The following is a 16,363-nucleotide window of genomic DNA, read 5'->3' as shown; positions in this document are numbered from 1 at the left end:
ACAGCCGGGCGCTTCCCGCGCCCGTAACGGCCGCTCCCGTTTTTCCCGCCCTTTTAACGGTTTCCCTCAGGCTCTTCCCGCCCTTCCCGGAGCTCCGCCCCCCCCCATGGCGGCCCCCCCCGCCGGGGATTGGTTCCACTGCAATCGCTGCTACCGCCAGGAAGGCGCCCGCTTCTCCGTCACCAGCTGCGGGCACGTCCTGTGCGAGGCCTGCCTGGGTGCAGGTAGGGATCCCCGCAGAGCCCCTCACAGAACGGAGCAGAAAGGAGATTCCAAGTCCTGACCCATAGAATGACAGCAAAGGCCCCCCCGGGCCTCAGCCCCACACAGCGGTGGCGATGAAGGACTCCGTATTCCTTCCCCACAGTTGGGGAACTTTTACCCTCACAAAACGCCCACCCGAATCTCCAGCCCACACAGAATGGAGGCATGGAGAGGCCCACCTCTTTTAGCCCCCCAAATAACCACAGTTCCGTCCTGCCCCGATGGCTGCAGGCTGGGCTGTTCTGGGGGAGGTGAGGGTTGGGCCCTACCTGCCATCACGTGTGGGCCTTCAACCTCCTCCCCACACCACAGGGCCGTGCCCCATCTGTGCTGCTGCGTGCCGCCGCTTCCCCATCCCCGAGCAGGTGAGTGCCCCCAGGACCGTCATTTGGTCCCAGCACACCTGGAAGGGTCCGTTTCAGTTCCCTTCTCCGCACACTCATAGGACACCCTTTTGCACCTCCCTCTTCACTTACGCACATCTGCAGGCTGCCATTTTGTCACACCCTTCCGCCTACAACCAGAGGCTGCCATTTTGTACCTCACTGGGCTGCCACTTTGAAGGCACCTGGCCATGTCATCCTTCTCCCCCTACTTCCCCCACTTACAGCTGGAGGAGACGCTCTTCCTAAAGAGCCCCGCCGCCATTGCCCGGCAGCGCTTGGCACACATCTCCCAGGTGAGCACACCCAGGGGGCTCCCCATCATCTGTAGACACCCCCAAAGCACAATGAACCCCAAGTTTCTCCCCTTAGGCCTGGCGCTTCCAGCAGGCACAGGTGGACCTGCTGCTTGCCTCCCACCGTGACACAGCGCGCCGGGCTGAGGCGGCTCTGCGTGACACCCGACGGGCATTGGACTCCAAGCAGAGGTGAGTGCTGCTGCCTGGGGATGCCCTGTGCCCAAACCCAGCCTCACTCAGACTTCCCACAGGGAAGCAGAGGCGCTGCGGAGGGAGAACGGAGAGCTGCGGAGGCACCTGCGGGAGGCTGAGGTCACCTTTTTTTCTTTGTTTGATGCTCACCATTTCCCATAACTTAAGCTGGCTTTTTTCCTCACTTAACCTCCATTTTTTCTATAATTAACTCTTAATTTTTTCCTCATTTAACCTCTCTCATTTTAGCCTTCCATTTTTCCTTATTTAGCTCCCTATTTTTCTTTGTTTAGAATCATAGAATCTTTTGGTCTGGAAGGGCCCTTCAAAGGTCACCTGGTCCCTCACCCTGCACTGAGCAGGGACACCCATAGCTCAGAGCCCCATCCCCTGCCCATGGGTGTCTGCAGTGATGGGGTACCACTGCCTTTCTGGGCGACCTGTGCAGTGTCTCACCACCTTTATTGTAAAAAAACTTCCTCCTTATATCCAATCTAAATCTCTCCTCTTTTAGTTTGAAACCATTTCCTCTTGTCTTATTGCAACAGGTCCTGCTAAAGAATCTGTCCCCATCCTTATAGCCCCCTTTAGACAGATATAGATTTAAGCCCCCCTTTACCCATTCTACCCATTTTTCCCCATTTAACACCCTCTTTTACCAAATTAACCCTTCATTTCTGCCCCCTCTCCCCAGTACTTCTCCCCATTTTACTCCAATTTTCCCTAATTTAACTCCTTTTCTTCCCACAGGTCTCCCCTACCTGGCGGTCGAGCAGGTGAGCCCCTAGCATTGTAATTTTGGGAAAAGGGATAGGGTCCAACGATCAGCACCCCACATTTCTCCATGCAGGAGCAGCACTCCTCGGCCCATTGGCATTACTTCCCCAGCAACGACAGGTAGAGCCCCCCCTAATTTTACCTGTTTCCCCCCAATTTCAAGAGGAACTTTATTAAAAGGTCTCTGTCTGCTCTAGTCACCCCACAGCCTCGGCAGCAGCTCAGTGGGCAGGTGGTGAGGTGAGCAGAGCTCCCCAGATTGCCCTATTGCAGAAACGGGAGGACACCCTCAGATTTGTGTCTTTTCCCCTCAAACGTGCTCCCCCTCCATAATACAGCCGCTTGGCCTCACTGGAGTTCCCCTCGGCCAGCAGCACCCCGACGTGGCTGGGTGAGCCCCCAAACCTGCTGCACGTGCCGCCTCCTCTCCCAGCTGTGCCCACCACCAGGCTCCCAAACCACATTCCTTTTGGCTGCACACTACATCCCCATCTCTGCATTCCTACAGCCCAACCCTTCTATTCCTGTGCCTGTAGCCATGCCCCCTGCCCAAAGCCCCTCTCCTTCACATCCCTGACCACTACAACCACTCCCCAGCCACGGCCCTTGGTTTCCCCACCACTCTCTTGATTCCATTTCCAGCCTTGTCCCTCTCCTCTGACCCCACCCCTCTCCCCCACAGCCCCATCTCCAGGCTTCACCCCCAGTCTGGCCCACAGGTGAGTGGTGCAAGGTGGGGTTGGAGATGTGCTTTCTAGGCACCCAGGATGTCCCTGTGCCCACTAATGCCCCCATCTGCCCAGGGCCTCCCTGCTGGCTTCCCATACTCCGCTGTGGGGTCCTTTCACCACTCCGCCGCTGCCGGTCACCGTCCTGCCCGGTGAGCCCCAGCACTTTCTCTCTGCCGGCCTGCAGCCCCCCCGTGGCTGAGCCCACCATGTCATGGCCTCGACCAAGCTCGTACTGCCTCACTGCCTTGTGCAGCTCAAGGAAGTGCCCTCTGGAGTGCTGGTGGAACCCCTGCATTGTCCAGCAATGTGGGATCATCGCTGCCATTTTGGAGGTAGAGTGGCCATCTTGGAAGCAGATGCCTTTCCTTGATCCTCTGCCTCCCTGCCAAGACCCCACCAGTTCCTGTCGTCTTCCTACTCTTTGTAGTTTTATGGGATATTTTGGGGCTGCCAGAGGGATTCGCTGCTCCCCCATGGTGCACCGCACCCCTCCAGGCCTGGCTTCCACCTCCTGCTTAATATCACCGTGCAGGTCAAGGTATGCTTGAAGCCAGGGAACTTTGTGGAGGCAGAGCCTGGCTGTGGCAAGCCCAAAAACCTAATGCTGGGGATGCCAAGGCCCAATGGAAACTCCTATAGGAGCTGTGCCCTGTGTGAAAGGACTCCCTGGTGGGAACCCCATGGCCCTATAGAAGCTTCTGCTGAGCAGCTTTTGCTCATGGGGATCCTTTGGTCCTACGGTGGGAACCTAAGGCTAGGTGTAGGACTCATGGTGGGAACCCACAGCTACATGAAAGCTTCCAGAAGGCTGATTTCTACTTGAAGAGAGACACCCATGGAAGGACCCTAAGCACACGTAGAGGTGTCATGGTACACTCAAGGCCATATAGGGACCCCCATGGAGCTGACCCTTACCCACCACATCCCCTCAGCCCTGTGCTGGGTGTCCAGCACCAGACCCCTGCAGTTTGACCATGGTGTGTTATCATGGTGGTGGGATCATGACCACCTGCCCATAATGGTGGCCACATACGGCTGGTGGCCACCACTCTGCAAACCTGTTTGTCCCTGCAGGGCTCTACTATGCAGGCAGTGAGGGAACCCACGTGGCTGGCTGAGCTCTTGTGGTGGGCTTGGGCTCCACCTGCAGCACCCTGGGCTGAGGCCGCAGCTGGGGGCTCCCAGTGGAGGCTGCCTGAGGCCTGCTCTGCTGTGCCGTCTTCCAGGAAACACAATGTGATGCCTCCTTGGGCTGCCATGGTGCTGTGCAATGTGGGGCAGCTGGCTGCACATCTCATCCAACAGTGTGGCTGAGCTGCAGGAGCTCTGTGGATCACAGCAAGTCCAGCCTGAGGCTCTTCGGGGATGGAGGGGTGAGGAGCTGCTCCAGAGATTATTCTTGGTCGTGGAGGGGCTACTGCAGTCTGAATTGGGGGCGTTTTGGAAGGAGTCCCCTTAGTTAAGATGGTTTTGGGGTGAAGGGACTTTTTTCTTAAGATTGAAGTCTACGTGGTTGCAGAGTGAGGTTAAGATAGAGACAACAGCAGTTGTGGGGTGAGTTATGGGGGCTACCACAGTTGGGGAGGGTGGTGATAAAAGCTGGAGGCCACCACACCTGAGGGCTGCAAGCTATAGGTCCTTAGTGAGCAGGGCCATGGTGCTGCTTTCTTGGGGTGCAAAAGCACCTCTATGGCCAGGAAGGTGGCAGCTGCCCTTGAACTGAGGGCTGTAGCTGTGGATTGGGACACCTCTCTCCCTGCCAAGTGTATAAAGTTTCCTGATTCGTTACAGCTGATGTCTGTCTTTGTTGGAGGTGGGACGTGTGGTTGGGTGCAGCTCCTGATAGTGGAGGGTGGGATGTGAGTGCACAGCTATGGATGGCTCTGCCCCAGCATGTGTGCTGTTGGAGCTGGGGGAGGTGAGAATGGCGCTGAGTGGCCAGGTGCTCCAATAGCTCCGGGACGTGTCGAGCTCACTGCGGGGCTCTGAATGACCTTCAGGTCAGAGGGCACTCGGTTCCACCAGTGTTGTAGTCTACAGGGAGCCCTTGGAAGCCTCTCAGGAAGGCTCAGTGGGGCCTGGAGCAGAGGAGCAGATTGCTTTGGTGGTGTCTGAGTGGCTGGAAGGCAACTGCCCCAGGAAGCTCAACGAGGATGCTCTGGGTGATGCTGGGAGGCTCTAAGGGACACGGGGAGCTCTGCGGTGTATTTGGTTGCCTACAGAAAGCTTTAATCGCTACAAACTCCCAAATCCTCACTCAGCAGCCGAGCAAATCCAAAAACAGCTGCAACCCTTCTGTAAAGCAGCAGCTGCCCCGCAGATCCTCCCTGAGAAAACGCCCCGAGGACAGAATCAACACAATACTGGTTGGCACATGCACTCAGCTCTAAGAGAACGAATGCCAGCGAGCAGCGGCCGCTCCACGCATCCCTTAAAAACGCAGCGCTATCTGCCCGCAGCTCCCGCACCGAGCCCCGCAGCTCAGACGAGCAGCGTCCACCGCCTTCCCGCTCCCGGAGCTCCATCTGTTCCGGCGCGCTCTCGTCTCCGTCCCGGACTCGCGTGCCCAAGCGAACCCCAGAAACGACCCGGTTCTGCCCCTGCGCGCCCAGCACCGCTGAGCCGACCTGCATGGAACACCGCAGCGCCGCGCCTTCCTCCGGCTTTATGGTGACTAGTCCAATCGCTACTGCGCATGCTCCAGTCGTCAGTCCTCCAAGCTCTATGGTCACCCGTCCGCTAGGCAGCAACGCGAGCGCGAGAGAAACGCAGAAATGACGTTTCTTTATCGTTGCAGCCAGTCTCTATGGTAAAAGGTTCTTCCTGGAGTACAACGCATGCGCGCACAAACGCGGAAGTAGCCGCATTCCGGTCCGTGCAGCGTCGCAGTGAAACGGGCAGGGAATGCACTGCCCTGCAGTGAGGGACGCACTGTCCGGTGCTGCGCGGCGAGGGAGAGCGGAAAAGGCATGAGAACAGTCATCACGCGTATGTCTGTAACCGTACTGTGGGGCACGGCTACGAGCACGCGCTGCCGTTCCTCACTCTGCTCCGCAGCGCAGTTTTGCATTCCCGCGTTTCTCTCACCCGGAGTGTGGTGCCGGGTCACGTGGTGCCGGGAGCTAATGGAGGCGGGAGCGTCTCGTGCCGAGTGGCAACGGGCGCGGAATGGAAGGAGAGCAGAACGGGGCGATGGAGGGCGGAGCGCGGTCAGGCTGTGCTGCGCTGCAGTTACGGCCCAGGGCGTTGATTTGAAGAAGTAAATACACGATACGTTGTAGTAGCACATTTTAGAAGTAGCGCTGTTGAATTGTTGCATTATGTGATTATTTCTTGCTGTAACAGCTTTTAGGTGTTGTGAGGTTCTGGATGTGGCACTGCAGACTGCAAAGCTGCTCTGCTCTAACGAGAGATGTTCAGCAAATGAAACAATAATGAAATGGCACAAACAGCTCAGCCGGCATCAAAAGGAGTCCCAGAAGAACCTGCAACTGCCACACAAAGCTGAGCTGTTACTGCAGCAGGCAGTGTGGAGGTGCTGCTCTGTGTGCTCTTGCTATAGCATGCCCTGCTATATGGCATTAATATCACAGAATCACGAAATGGCCTGATTTGCAAAGGCTCACAGTGCTCATCTGGTTCCAACCCCCTGCTGTGTGCAGGTCGCCAACCAGCAGCCCAGGCTGCCCAGAGCCACATCCAGCCTGGCCTTGAATGCCTGCAGGGATGGGGCATCCACAGCCTCCTTGGGCAACCTGTTCCAGTGCCTCACCACCCTCTGGCTGAAAAACTTCCTCCTCATATCCAGCCTAAACCTCCTGTCTCACTTTAAAGCCATTCCTCCTTGTCCCATCACCATCCACCCTCACAAACAGCCGTTCCCCCTCCTGTTTATACGCTCCCTTCAAGCACTGGAAGGCCACAATGTGGTCTCCCCACAGCCTTTTCTTCTCCAAGCCAAACAATCCCAGTTCCCTCAACCTTTCCTCACATGAGAGCTGCTCCAGCCCTCTGACCATCTCAGTGCCCTCCTCTGTACCTGCTCCAAGAGCTCCATGTCCTTCCTGTGCTGGGGGCCCCAGGCCTGGATGCGGTGCTGCAGATGGGGCCTCACAAGAGCCGAGTAGAGGGGAACAATCACCTCCTGTCCCTGCTGGCCACACACTTCTGGGCTGCATTTTTTAATGCAGCCCAGAACACAGTTGACCTTCCGGGCTGCAAGTGCACACTGCTGACTCATGTCCAGCTTCTCGTCCACCGGGACCCCCAAGTTGTTCTCTGAAGGGCAGCTCTGAAGGAGATCTTCCCCCCGTCTGTATCAGTACTGGGATTGCTTTGACCCAATGCAGCACCCTGTACTTGGCCTTATTGAACCTCATGAGATTTTCAAAAGACAGATGGCCAAACTGATCTCTATCCAAGGACGAACAGATGTGCAGAAATAATGGCTGAGTGCTGAGTAAGCAAATGTTCTGATTTTGGTATCTATAAATTACAGGTAATTGGCATTCTTCTACCAAGTGTGTGTCAGTGAAGGAAGTTCACCTTTAGGATGAGTGAAGAAGAGTCCTGGATGAAGTCAAAGGCTGTCAATGGGGCTGTCGTGGTGCTGAAAGGACACTGAGCAGTAGAAGAGATCATGGAATAGAAGACTGGAAACCTCATAAATCACTGCCTAAGATAGGCATGTATATCTTAATTACCTCACAGGTAATTGATATGTACTATCCCTGGAAATATAATGAGTTCTGAATCATGCCATCTTTGAAGTGCTTATGGTGGAAATATCCACAGTGCTTCACAGTTAACGAAGAGCCCCTGCCTGAATGGTGACAAAGCTTTGTTGTTAAGTTTCTCAGCTTCTCTCCTTCAATTTGGTGTCAGAATGAAGTTGTGAAGTGCTGCAGTGATTTTACCTAGATGTTACCCCTGTAAACCCATTGCAGTCACAGTGTCAGCTCCGCTCATTCTGCATTTCATGAAGTTATGTTTCACCAAGTTTCATTGACATTTGCATTGGAGTGCTGCCAGCACCTCCATTTTTGTGTGACACACATAAGTTCCATTCAGAGCTCTATAAAAAAATACTTTGGACAGAGAAGCTCATAAAAGTTAAGCACAAAACTGAAAGTACAGAAGTGAATAAAGGGAGGAGGCATTTTTTCACAGTTCTTTTAGTGTCTGTGATTCATTCAGACTCATTAAGTGCCATTGACAGAAGACATCACAGGTTGTGGCCAAACAGGAGAGGCATCACTGCTGTAGGGAGTATCATTCATTGGATTAAAATGCTGAGATTACATTCATTTGATACAACACACTGACAAAAAGCCTACCCAGACTTGGAAGACTGCTTTGTGTTCCCTCAGCCATAAGGGAGAGTGGCAAACACAGTAATTTCTATGCTTTTGGCTGTGTTTGATGTTGCACTCAGTTGCACGGCGGTTCTTCACACTGCTTGGAGCAATGTCCTTTCTTTATGCTTTGCTGGGAGTGCTCTGGGCAGGAGAAGCTGCAGGGCTGCCCTGTTGTGCTTCTGGTGAGAAAGAAAGCCTCGATGTTCACATTGCAGCCTTTGGCATCTGGGATCCATGGTTGGACTCAGTGATCTTTAAGGTCATTTCCAACCTAAGTGACTCTCTGATTCTGTATTCCATTCCTGGGTCCTCATGACCCTGACACATACAGGGGGAAGCCTCAGGTTGCTCCCTCCACAAAGATTGCTCACAAGAGCTTCCTGGGTGGACACAGTGTTGTTCTGAGGTTGGCACTCTCAGAGCAATGCCCTCTAAACACAGCAAACACCACAGATGCCTTTGAGTTAAAGGAAATGAGTGAATTTGCACAGTGAGAAGGGAGGTGCTGGGCACCCTAAAGCTGGCCTCCAATTTGCAGCATATTTTTATCCAGAATTGTTGTTTGATGTTCATCACCTTTATTTTTGTATTTTCTCCTAATAGATTTTATTTTGAAAGGAACAGTCAGATGCTTTTCGGAGTCCTGAATTACTTTACATCTTGAGGTGGAAGTTGAAGACTCAGATCCAATATCCCAGAGCCACAGCTGATGCTGAACCCAGGAGTCCAGGCTGTGCTCAGGAATTACTCCAAGATGAGAAGCTGCCATTGGTCTTCAAGCAGGTAGGAGTTTGTTATTAATATGTAATATATTCTTTTTTTTTACTTTTTTTTCAGATCAGTGGTGGTATGCAGTCTGACTCGGTGTGTTGGAAAGGTGTTCTGTATTGTTGTCAGGTGACATTAGCAGCAGAACACTGGGCTGATGCAGGGAGGAAGCATGGAGGGAGGGAAGAGGGCAAGGCAGAGGGGGAAGGAAGAGGGAAAGGACAGGATACCTGCAGAACAGCCTGAAAAGCAGTAACAAGCTTTGGGAGGACTACAGAGTGCCACATTCTGTAACAGGTGTATCTGTGTGTGTATTGCCATGCCTTGTTTGGGTCAGGGTTGTTGTCACTTCTGAGCTCCTGCAGTGGGAAGAGCTTGAGCAGATGCTGTAGGATCCTTGGTAAGGACAGCCCTGCAGCCCTCAACTGGACAGGCTTCCTCCATGTGCCCAAATTGTGAGCTGTGCCATGCCTGGCTGCACTGCTCCAGCCCAGAGCCCACTGCCTGCAGCTGCATCTTTGTTTCCTTCCGTCCCACACAGAGCCCTGAGGGTGCTCCCACCATCCTCTGCCCACCCCCAAAATGCTAAAGAAGACATTTGGCAGCGGGTCAGAGGAGTTCCAGCACCCTGCTTTCCCCCTGCTTGCAGCTCTCTCCTCCTCTGCCCCACAGGGCTTCAACCTCAGCAGTGGGAATGGTGTGGGGAAAGGGAGTGCTGGCAGGAGGCACTGCTGCAGCTGGCTAGGGAGGGTCTGCATAGCCCAGACCCTCGTGTGCTCTCTCCAGCTGCAGCAGGACCAGAGAAGGGCAGATGAGAAGCTGCAGCTGAGTCTGATAGACCTGCACAACTGCAAAAGGTAATCAGTGAATTAGAATTGTAATTACTTCTCTGATTTGAAAAGTAAAGTAAGGTTTTGTCTTCTGTTTTCAGTCCCAGTGCCACGGCTATAAGCAGAGGAAGGCATATCAAATCTATCTGTGTTACCTATGAGCACACAAGGACCATGGAGTGAAGGTAGTAAAGGCTCCATGGGGATTTTGTTGGTTTTTTTTTTTTTGGTAAACATTTTGAGTAGCAAGATCTATGGAAAAGTCTTTTGTCTGACCTATTTCTGGTTTATTTCCTACAGATTCAATCAGTAACCAGGCTGTATCAAACCAGAAGGTGTTACAGAGATCACTTGCAGTGCTTCAGAGGCCACGTAAGAGGCTGTTCAATAAATTCAGTATCTGACTTCTTACTCCTCCCTAAACGAGCTGAAGTGGCTGTTTTTGCTGCTGTTCTTCAATCCTGGAGAAATGACATTGTAAACATTCAAGCCTTTATCAGAGCAAACGAAGCATGAGAAGACAAAACCCTCAGTGAGTACTGCTGAAAGAATAACACCAGTGTGCGTTGAGTCTGTGTTTGCAATAAATACTTCTAGCGTGATGTATAACATCGGGGCAGTTATGGAGGTCAGTTGGGATGATGTTGGTAAAGTGGTGCCAAGAGCAGACAGCTGCTGAGTCTGAAGGGAAACTCGATTCCTGATAGTATTTCTGCTGCTGAGAAACAGAACCACAGAGTGAGGCAGCAAAATAGGAAAAACTTGAAGCTTGAAGCCCAGTTTAGAAAGAAAGGCGTTCTCAAGCATCTTCAGGATGCTGCCAGCTCTGATAGTAATCCCTGCTCACAGCAATTTGTCCTGGGTTCTCAGCAAACTCAGGAATTCAGGGACAGGATGGAGAACTCACTGCTCTAACAAATGAGATTTCCCTTCATCAGCCCCAGACGTACCTCGCTTCTGACTTTTCCACATGCAGGAAAGTGACCTCTCAGCTGCAAGTGTTTCCAGTGTTGTTTGTTTTGGAATATATAACCGTGGGATCTGTCCCTCTGTCCCTCTCTGTTCTTTGCAGGATGTCGTTTCTCACAGCAAAAAGCTTTCTAAGGAGAGCAAGAAGCAAAAGGGAGGTTTGAAAGCTTTGAGCGAATAGAGGAAAAAAAGCTGTCTGTCTGTTGGCATCTGTTCTGCTTCCTTCGGGTATGCAGGGATTAACTTTGTTCTTTAGGAATTAAGCCATTTTTCTTTAGCCCCGTACTTTGTCACTCAGGGAGGCACTAGTTTTGATCTGATGCAATGCCTTCCTAGAATTCAGTCCAGTCTCAATTCTTTGCTTACAAGGAGTACCAGCAGACTGTGAGCTTGGGCTTTACAGGCCAGCGGTGGAGCTGGCACAGAGGGCTCTGAATGTTCAAAAAGGAATGAGAAGGCTGAGAATCAGGTGCTTTGTTTGACATTTTTACCAGCTGTCCTCCTTAAGGATACTGCCTGTCCATAGGCACGTCTGGTTGCTTTGGCTGGAGCTGAGCTTGGTGCTTATGGCTTCAGTCCTTTTTGATACATAGCTGCACTATATCATATACTTGCTGCCTAGATCAAACATACGTATTGTTGGAGGAGATTACTCTACGCATTTTATTTTTTTCAAAGTGTGAGGATGGTGTATGCCTTCAAACAGGTCACGTCTACACAAAATTTCCTTTTTTCTTCTTTTTTTCCTTGGAGCAGTGGTTCAGAGAAATGTGGATGCTTTCTTCTCTGCTGCTATGCTTCCCATAGTGGTATTCTAGGAATGGCTTCTGTCATTGATTGCTTTCTTGCTTATTTTAAATACTGAAGGGAACATACTGTTCTTTTTCTTTTACCTGCATAAAACTCCCTTTGTTTCCATTGTAGTTTTGAGTTGTGCTCTTGAATGGAATGTACAGCTGGATCTAGAACAGTTGCCAGAGAGGAGTCTGCAGGCAAACGGTGATGGATTTCCCAGATGGAGGTCATAAAGTTCCTTGCCTCCTGGTGAAGTGTTCTCATATTATTCTTAGATAGGGTTGTATGTGATTGCTGTGCTGTGACTTTTATGACAAATCCATTATCTGTTTCCCAAAGGTGATGCTGAGAAGCATGCCTCGTGATGACTTATGCATACCTCACGCTTCATATTAATTCTTCCCTTGGGTTAAAAATAGATCAAATCCTTGAAGCTGTGCCTGGGAATCTTACTGTTATTAGAATGATTCAGCCATGGTGGCTGTGGTCAGAACGCCCTGCAGCAGATCTTGGCATTGGTTGTGAATGGAAGAACTCAGAGCAAATTGCTCAATATCAAAACCAATTCAGTGGATATTGACAAGCCTTGAGCGACCCGGATGGGATATCAGCATGGCGAGGCCAGGTACAGAAGCTGTTCCTGCTATGGTTCTTCTAAGAGTTGCTTGACTGTCTTGTGTTGCTGTGTTAATCGTTCCAAGCCATCTTTGGCTTCGCTGCACACATCTGTCTGATTGATACCAGTTTTTTCCATCACCTCAGACACTGGCTGAAAAAAAAAAAAAAAAAAAAGCATGACAACATCAGTTTGCTGGTTATTTATTTATTTATTTCCACACAAATCATAAGCACAGGTTTGGTGGGTTTGTCGAAGTTTTCCTTGGTTTTCTTCGTCGTCTCCTTTTTCCCCCTCCCCTCCTCTTCCTCTTCTGTTTTTCTTCTGCCATCAAAAGAAATGGAACGGATCGCTGGGGCTGCGCTGCGGCTCAGCAGCAATCCGCAGGAGCAGTTGATTCCGCGGTCTTTCCTGCCCCTCGTGGCCAATTTGGGAAATTGCGGAGAATTTGTTTCCGCAGTCTCTGCTGCCCCCGCGTGGTCAATCGGCGGAACTGCGCCCGTGTGTGTTTGGTGCCGCAGGCAGCACGACGCATGCACGCCCAGATGCGGAAGTGGCGTATCGGAGTTTTGACCGCTCTGCGCAAAGAGTCCGCCAATCTTTATTGTGAGAAGCCTTCCGGTCGGCCACATGCGTGCGCTCGAAGACGCACTGTGGGCACGGATATTTGGACAAGCGTCCAATTAGCTCGTCGCCGCGGTGAACTGATGGGCATTCCCCACGAGCCCCCGCCCTGCACCGTTCCCCAGCCATTTAAAAGCGCTCTCAGCGGCAGTGGAACGCGAGCAGCTCGGCGATTCGCCGTCGCGGGGCTGGCTGGGGCAGCCTCACGGCTGCGGGCACGTCACCACGCGCTGCAGGTAAGCAGCCACGCGCGCACGGTTCGTCTGTGTTGCTCGGCGCATGCCTGTATTGCTCCCGTGCACCGCAAGAGAGCGGGAAACGAGCAGGAAAACGCACCGTGCCAGGCTGGGAGGGGAAAGGCAGCACCCCCCGATCATCTGCAGATTCTTGACCGGATGGCTTCTGGTGCTGCTCGGCAGGGGAAAGCTTCATGTCCAGGAATGTCCCGTAGCCCAACTTTGGTGACTGCCCATACAGGTAAAGACCTCGTATAGATGCAAATCTTTCCCATTTCACAGCGCGGCACATTGCGGTGCTCCCAGAGCTCCTTACGGTGCTTTAGGACCTTCCTGACTGCGTGTCCTTTTCCTCCCCTCTTTCCCTGGTTCTCCGCAGGTTTTTGCCTTGCTTTTCCCTGTTATTCCCACTCCCTTCTTCTTTGTCTCTTAGGTATTGCCCTTCCTTTGTGAATATCAAATCCCCAAGCGCTGCTGCTCCACAAGAGAGTTATCTGGTGGGGTTGCATTGCTTCACTTTGTGCCCTGGGCCTTTTTCTGGGGCTCAGAGCATCAAAGTGAATGGCAGCAGGGGCCCTCACTGGGTGGGATGTAGCCTTAATGTTAACCTTGACCTGGACCCCAACCCCCATAGGAGCTGTAAAGATAACCATATTAACCCCCAGTGTAACTCTAATCCTGAATCCTGTGTTTTTGCAGTGAAAATTTCCAGTGTTTCTGTGTGTAACATGGGATAAGTTGTTTTTCACACAGAAAGCTGCTGAACAGAGTGAAGTTGAGACCGGAGTCTTCCAACCTAGGTAAAATTGGCACAGGCACCAGGTAAGGTAATTATACAGGGTAGGGGAGAGTCTGGTACAGGACAGAGCTAGTGTGCAGATAGTTGAAAATATTGTCCTCCTGTCGCAATAAAAAGTACAGAACATACCTAAAAACAATGTGTTGGTAGCAGACATTGTGTGGAAGTATAAGGTAGTAACAGTGTTGGAAGGTTGTGATCCTGAGATGCTCAACCAATGAGTGCCAGGAGAGGCTTTACCTGCATCAAACCCAGGATCTGACAGGTCTAACAGAATGGATTTCACTGACTGGTTGTGCAATTTCTCCCTGGTCATTAGGGGTGTGCACCCACTATTGCAATAATGAATAAAATGTCCTTCACAGAGATCCTGCCCTGATTGGAAACTGTTGATTTTGAGCGTGTTTCTCATAAGATGCCCCATGAGTCTTCCCTGCTCACCCTGAGTCTTTCATCATTGAAGGAAATGCTTGAGAATGGAGACCCCTCCCCATCTGTGTGTCATTTGATTGGACTCTCTATGGCAGCTCCCCGCTCCTATTGTACTGCAGAGCCCAGAACTGGACGTGGTTCTGCAAAACAGCTTCACCAGTACTGAGGGGAACGTTCTCCAGCATTGACCTGCACTTCATAACATAACCTCAGTTGTTGCTGGCCTTCTTTGCTGCTTACAGGGGCAGATTCCTGCTGTTTTATGAAAGCTCTGTTAAAGATGTTTTAAAGCCTTCTTAGTTTTCACAAACCACTAAGAAACACACTCTCTGGATGAAAAGGCAATAGTGCCAAAACTGTGGGATGCTGCAGATGCATGACCTGTCACCAACACTGCAAATAGTGGGAAAACTCAGAAGAAATTGGATGAGATAGCTGAAGAACACAGGGAAAAAGAGTTCCAAAAGAGAAGGATCTTTCTCCAGCAGTGCTGGCATCTTTAGCTGATTTCTGATATTTAGCAGGCTTAAATTTCAACAGCTAAAAACCAAACAGATGTCTAATATTGCAGCTGGAGGGGTCGTGCACAGAAGTTATTTAAATACCAATACGAAACTTTAATTTGTTGGAACTGTATGTTATGTATACTTTTGTCAACAATTATCAATTTATTATCCTTTTTTAAAATTTTAATCAATTATTAATTATCAAGCTCAACCCTTTGTACTGGTCATAACCACCTGTAAAATCTCACTTTGTGGTATTCACTGTTTGCATTAAAGTTTAAGGGACTTAAGCCTCATTGCCACTGTGTTGTTTTTAGGCCTATCTCAAGACATGGGTCCGTGGGCCCTCCACTCTGTTAGTCACAGAGCCAGGCTGAACCAGGCCTGAACCATTGGCACACATTCCATACACATCTGTTGTTAATGTGATTGACCAGGCTGGGCTCACGTTGCAGCCTTTCCTTGCATTTGTTGGTCAGGTTTGTGTCATCATATGTTCCTGTAAAGTGTTCCTCCTTTTATGTCATTCTGCATCTGAAAGGTTCTTGACCAGAAATACAAAAAATTTAGTAACATTTTTAACTTTTCCTTGAAATTCATTGAAAACATTCCCAGTTCTTTCCCTACCTGAAGAGCAGCAAACTGGGAACATAAAGTTATAAAAAAGTGATGGAGACTTCTACCTTGGTCAGCCATTCTGATGAATATATCCTTTTGCTTCATGCATTAAGGGCTGTGGATTGTTGTAGCCCCTGTACGTAGCTTCTGGATGAGAAAGCCTCATCCAGGAATGTGGCTTACATACTGCACAGACCACAGTTCCTTTCATGAAGGAAAACCTGCGGCACAATGCTGTGATCCACAGCCCCTTTCTAGGTGTTAGTGGGCCTTTGTATGCAGAAAAGCTCCAGCATAGCTACCCTCTGATACTGGTGCTTAGTTGGATATCATTGTGGTTGGTGCTCACATTCTCATACATTCCCGGTGCAGGCTAAAGGTATTACTGCATAACAGAAGAAATCAAGCTTTGGAGATGTACTATTTTGTGACGGATATCTTAGCAACTCTATCAACTCCTACGTTTCCTTTCTAGTTCTGCAGATTTCAGAAGTTATTTGTATTAACCTAGGATCAGTGCTTCCCTTTTACATTCAGCAAAGCTAATAGCATCTGAAGAATCTGTGGGAGAGTCCTCTCTAAGTGTACCTGGCCAATTAAGGGCAATAAATTAGTGAGTAAGTGATGGAAACCAGTCCTGGTCAGACCCACTGATCAGCAGGGACATGCGAGAGCATAGAAATGTTTGTTCCAGCAGGGTCGTCTGGCCAAGTCTCGCTTCTCTGGGTTATGTGCTCAGCTTTGTTGCAAAGGAGGAAGTGGGGTTGTGTCCCCATCCTGGGCAGAGACCTTTGACAGCCAGGCAGGAGGGGTGTGGGGCAGAAGCAGCTGCAGGAGGCTGCCACACTCTTGGCTCTCTGTGCACACCTCACACCATCCCCTCTCAGCTGCATGAAAAACCTAATGGAAATGTTTCCTTCATTCACAGCAACTAAAAGGTGCTGCATTATTCTTAACATAACGAACCAGGGGACACAGGAGCATCAGAAAGAACACTCACTTTTTAAGCATCACAGAGGCTTAATAATGAGCTGTAGCAATGTTTTACATAGGATCACAGTTTAAATCCTGGCCCACTTGACTTCCCATTTATTGAAGATAGCTCTATTTGGTATGGCACTGAGCATGTATTTCAACTCTGTGATCCACATCTGTGACTTAGTTAAT

The 16,363-nt window shown here is 50.7% G+C and overlaps 2 protein-coding genes across 23 annotated transcripts; both read left to right on the top strand.

Moving 5' to 3' along the window:
• The first annotated feature begins 9 nt into the window (after positions 1 to 9).
• RNF212B (ring finger protein 212B) lies at positions 10 to 4,436 on the top strand. Of its 15 annotated transcripts, none has more exons than XM_090122857.1 (12): positions 10 to 224; positions 577 to 629; positions 875 to 943; positions 1,020 to 1,135; positions 1,198 to 1,258; positions 1,889 to 1,914; positions 1,989 to 2,035; positions 2,113 to 2,155; positions 2,254 to 2,306; positions 2,719 to 2,978; positions 3,074 to 3,184; positions 3,873 to 4,436. In XM_090122857.1, exons 1-12 carry the CDS (start codon positions 107 to 109, stop codon positions 4,107 to 4,109), a joined length of 1,194 nt encoding a protein of 397 aa, XP_089978983.1. In that variant the 5' UTR covers positions 10 to 106; the 3' UTR covers positions 4,110 to 4,436. The 15 variants fall into 15 exon arrangements, with proteins under 15 accessions (XP_089978983.1, XP_031459035.1, XP_089979220.1 ...); XM_031603175.2 differs by having other exon boundaries at positions 2,831 to 2,978; positions 3,873 to 4,086; XM_090123094.1 differs by having other exon boundaries at positions 2,831 to 2,978; positions 3,047 to 3,184; positions 3,873 to 4,086.
• Positions 4,437 to 5,114: 678 nt separating this feature from the next.
• Positions 5,115 to 15,128, top strand: LOC149919285 (uncharacterized). Of its 8 annotated transcripts, XM_090124555.1 has the most exons (7): positions 5,115 to 5,634; positions 7,145 to 7,356; positions 8,607 to 8,786; positions 9,703 to 9,786; positions 9,902 to 12,841; positions 12,989 to 13,082; positions 13,541 to 15,128. In XM_090124555.1, the coding sequence occupies exons 5-7, from the start codon at positions 12,515 to 12,517 to the stop codon at positions 13,576 to 13,578; spliced, it is 459 nt and encodes a 152-aa protein (XP_089980681.1). In that variant the 5' UTR covers positions 5,115 to 5,634; positions 7,145 to 7,356; positions 8,607 to 8,786; positions 9,703 to 9,786; positions 9,902 to 12,514; the 3' UTR covers positions 13,579 to 15,128. The 8 variants fall into 8 exon arrangements, 1 of the variants encoding a protein (XP_089980681.1); XR_016459900.1 differs by having other exon boundaries at positions 5,116 to 5,634; positions 9,902 to 13,082; positions 13,595 to 15,106; XR_016459921.1 differs by having other exon boundaries at positions 5,116 to 5,634; positions 9,902 to 13,082; positions 14,006 to 15,105.
• Positions 15,129 to 16,363: the final 1,235 nt, after the last annotated feature.

The sequence above is a fragment of the Phasianus colchicus genome, chromosome 1 (assembly GCF_987193195.1).
Source record: "Phasianus colchicus chromosome 1, bPhaCol1.hap1.1, whole genome shotgun sequence".
Lineage (NCBI taxonomy): Eukaryota > Metazoa > Chordata > Aves > Galliformes > Phasianidae > Phasianus > Phasianus colchicus.
Note: the sequence above shows the minus strand (reverse complement) of the source record. Positions and strands in the feature narration are given on the sequence as shown.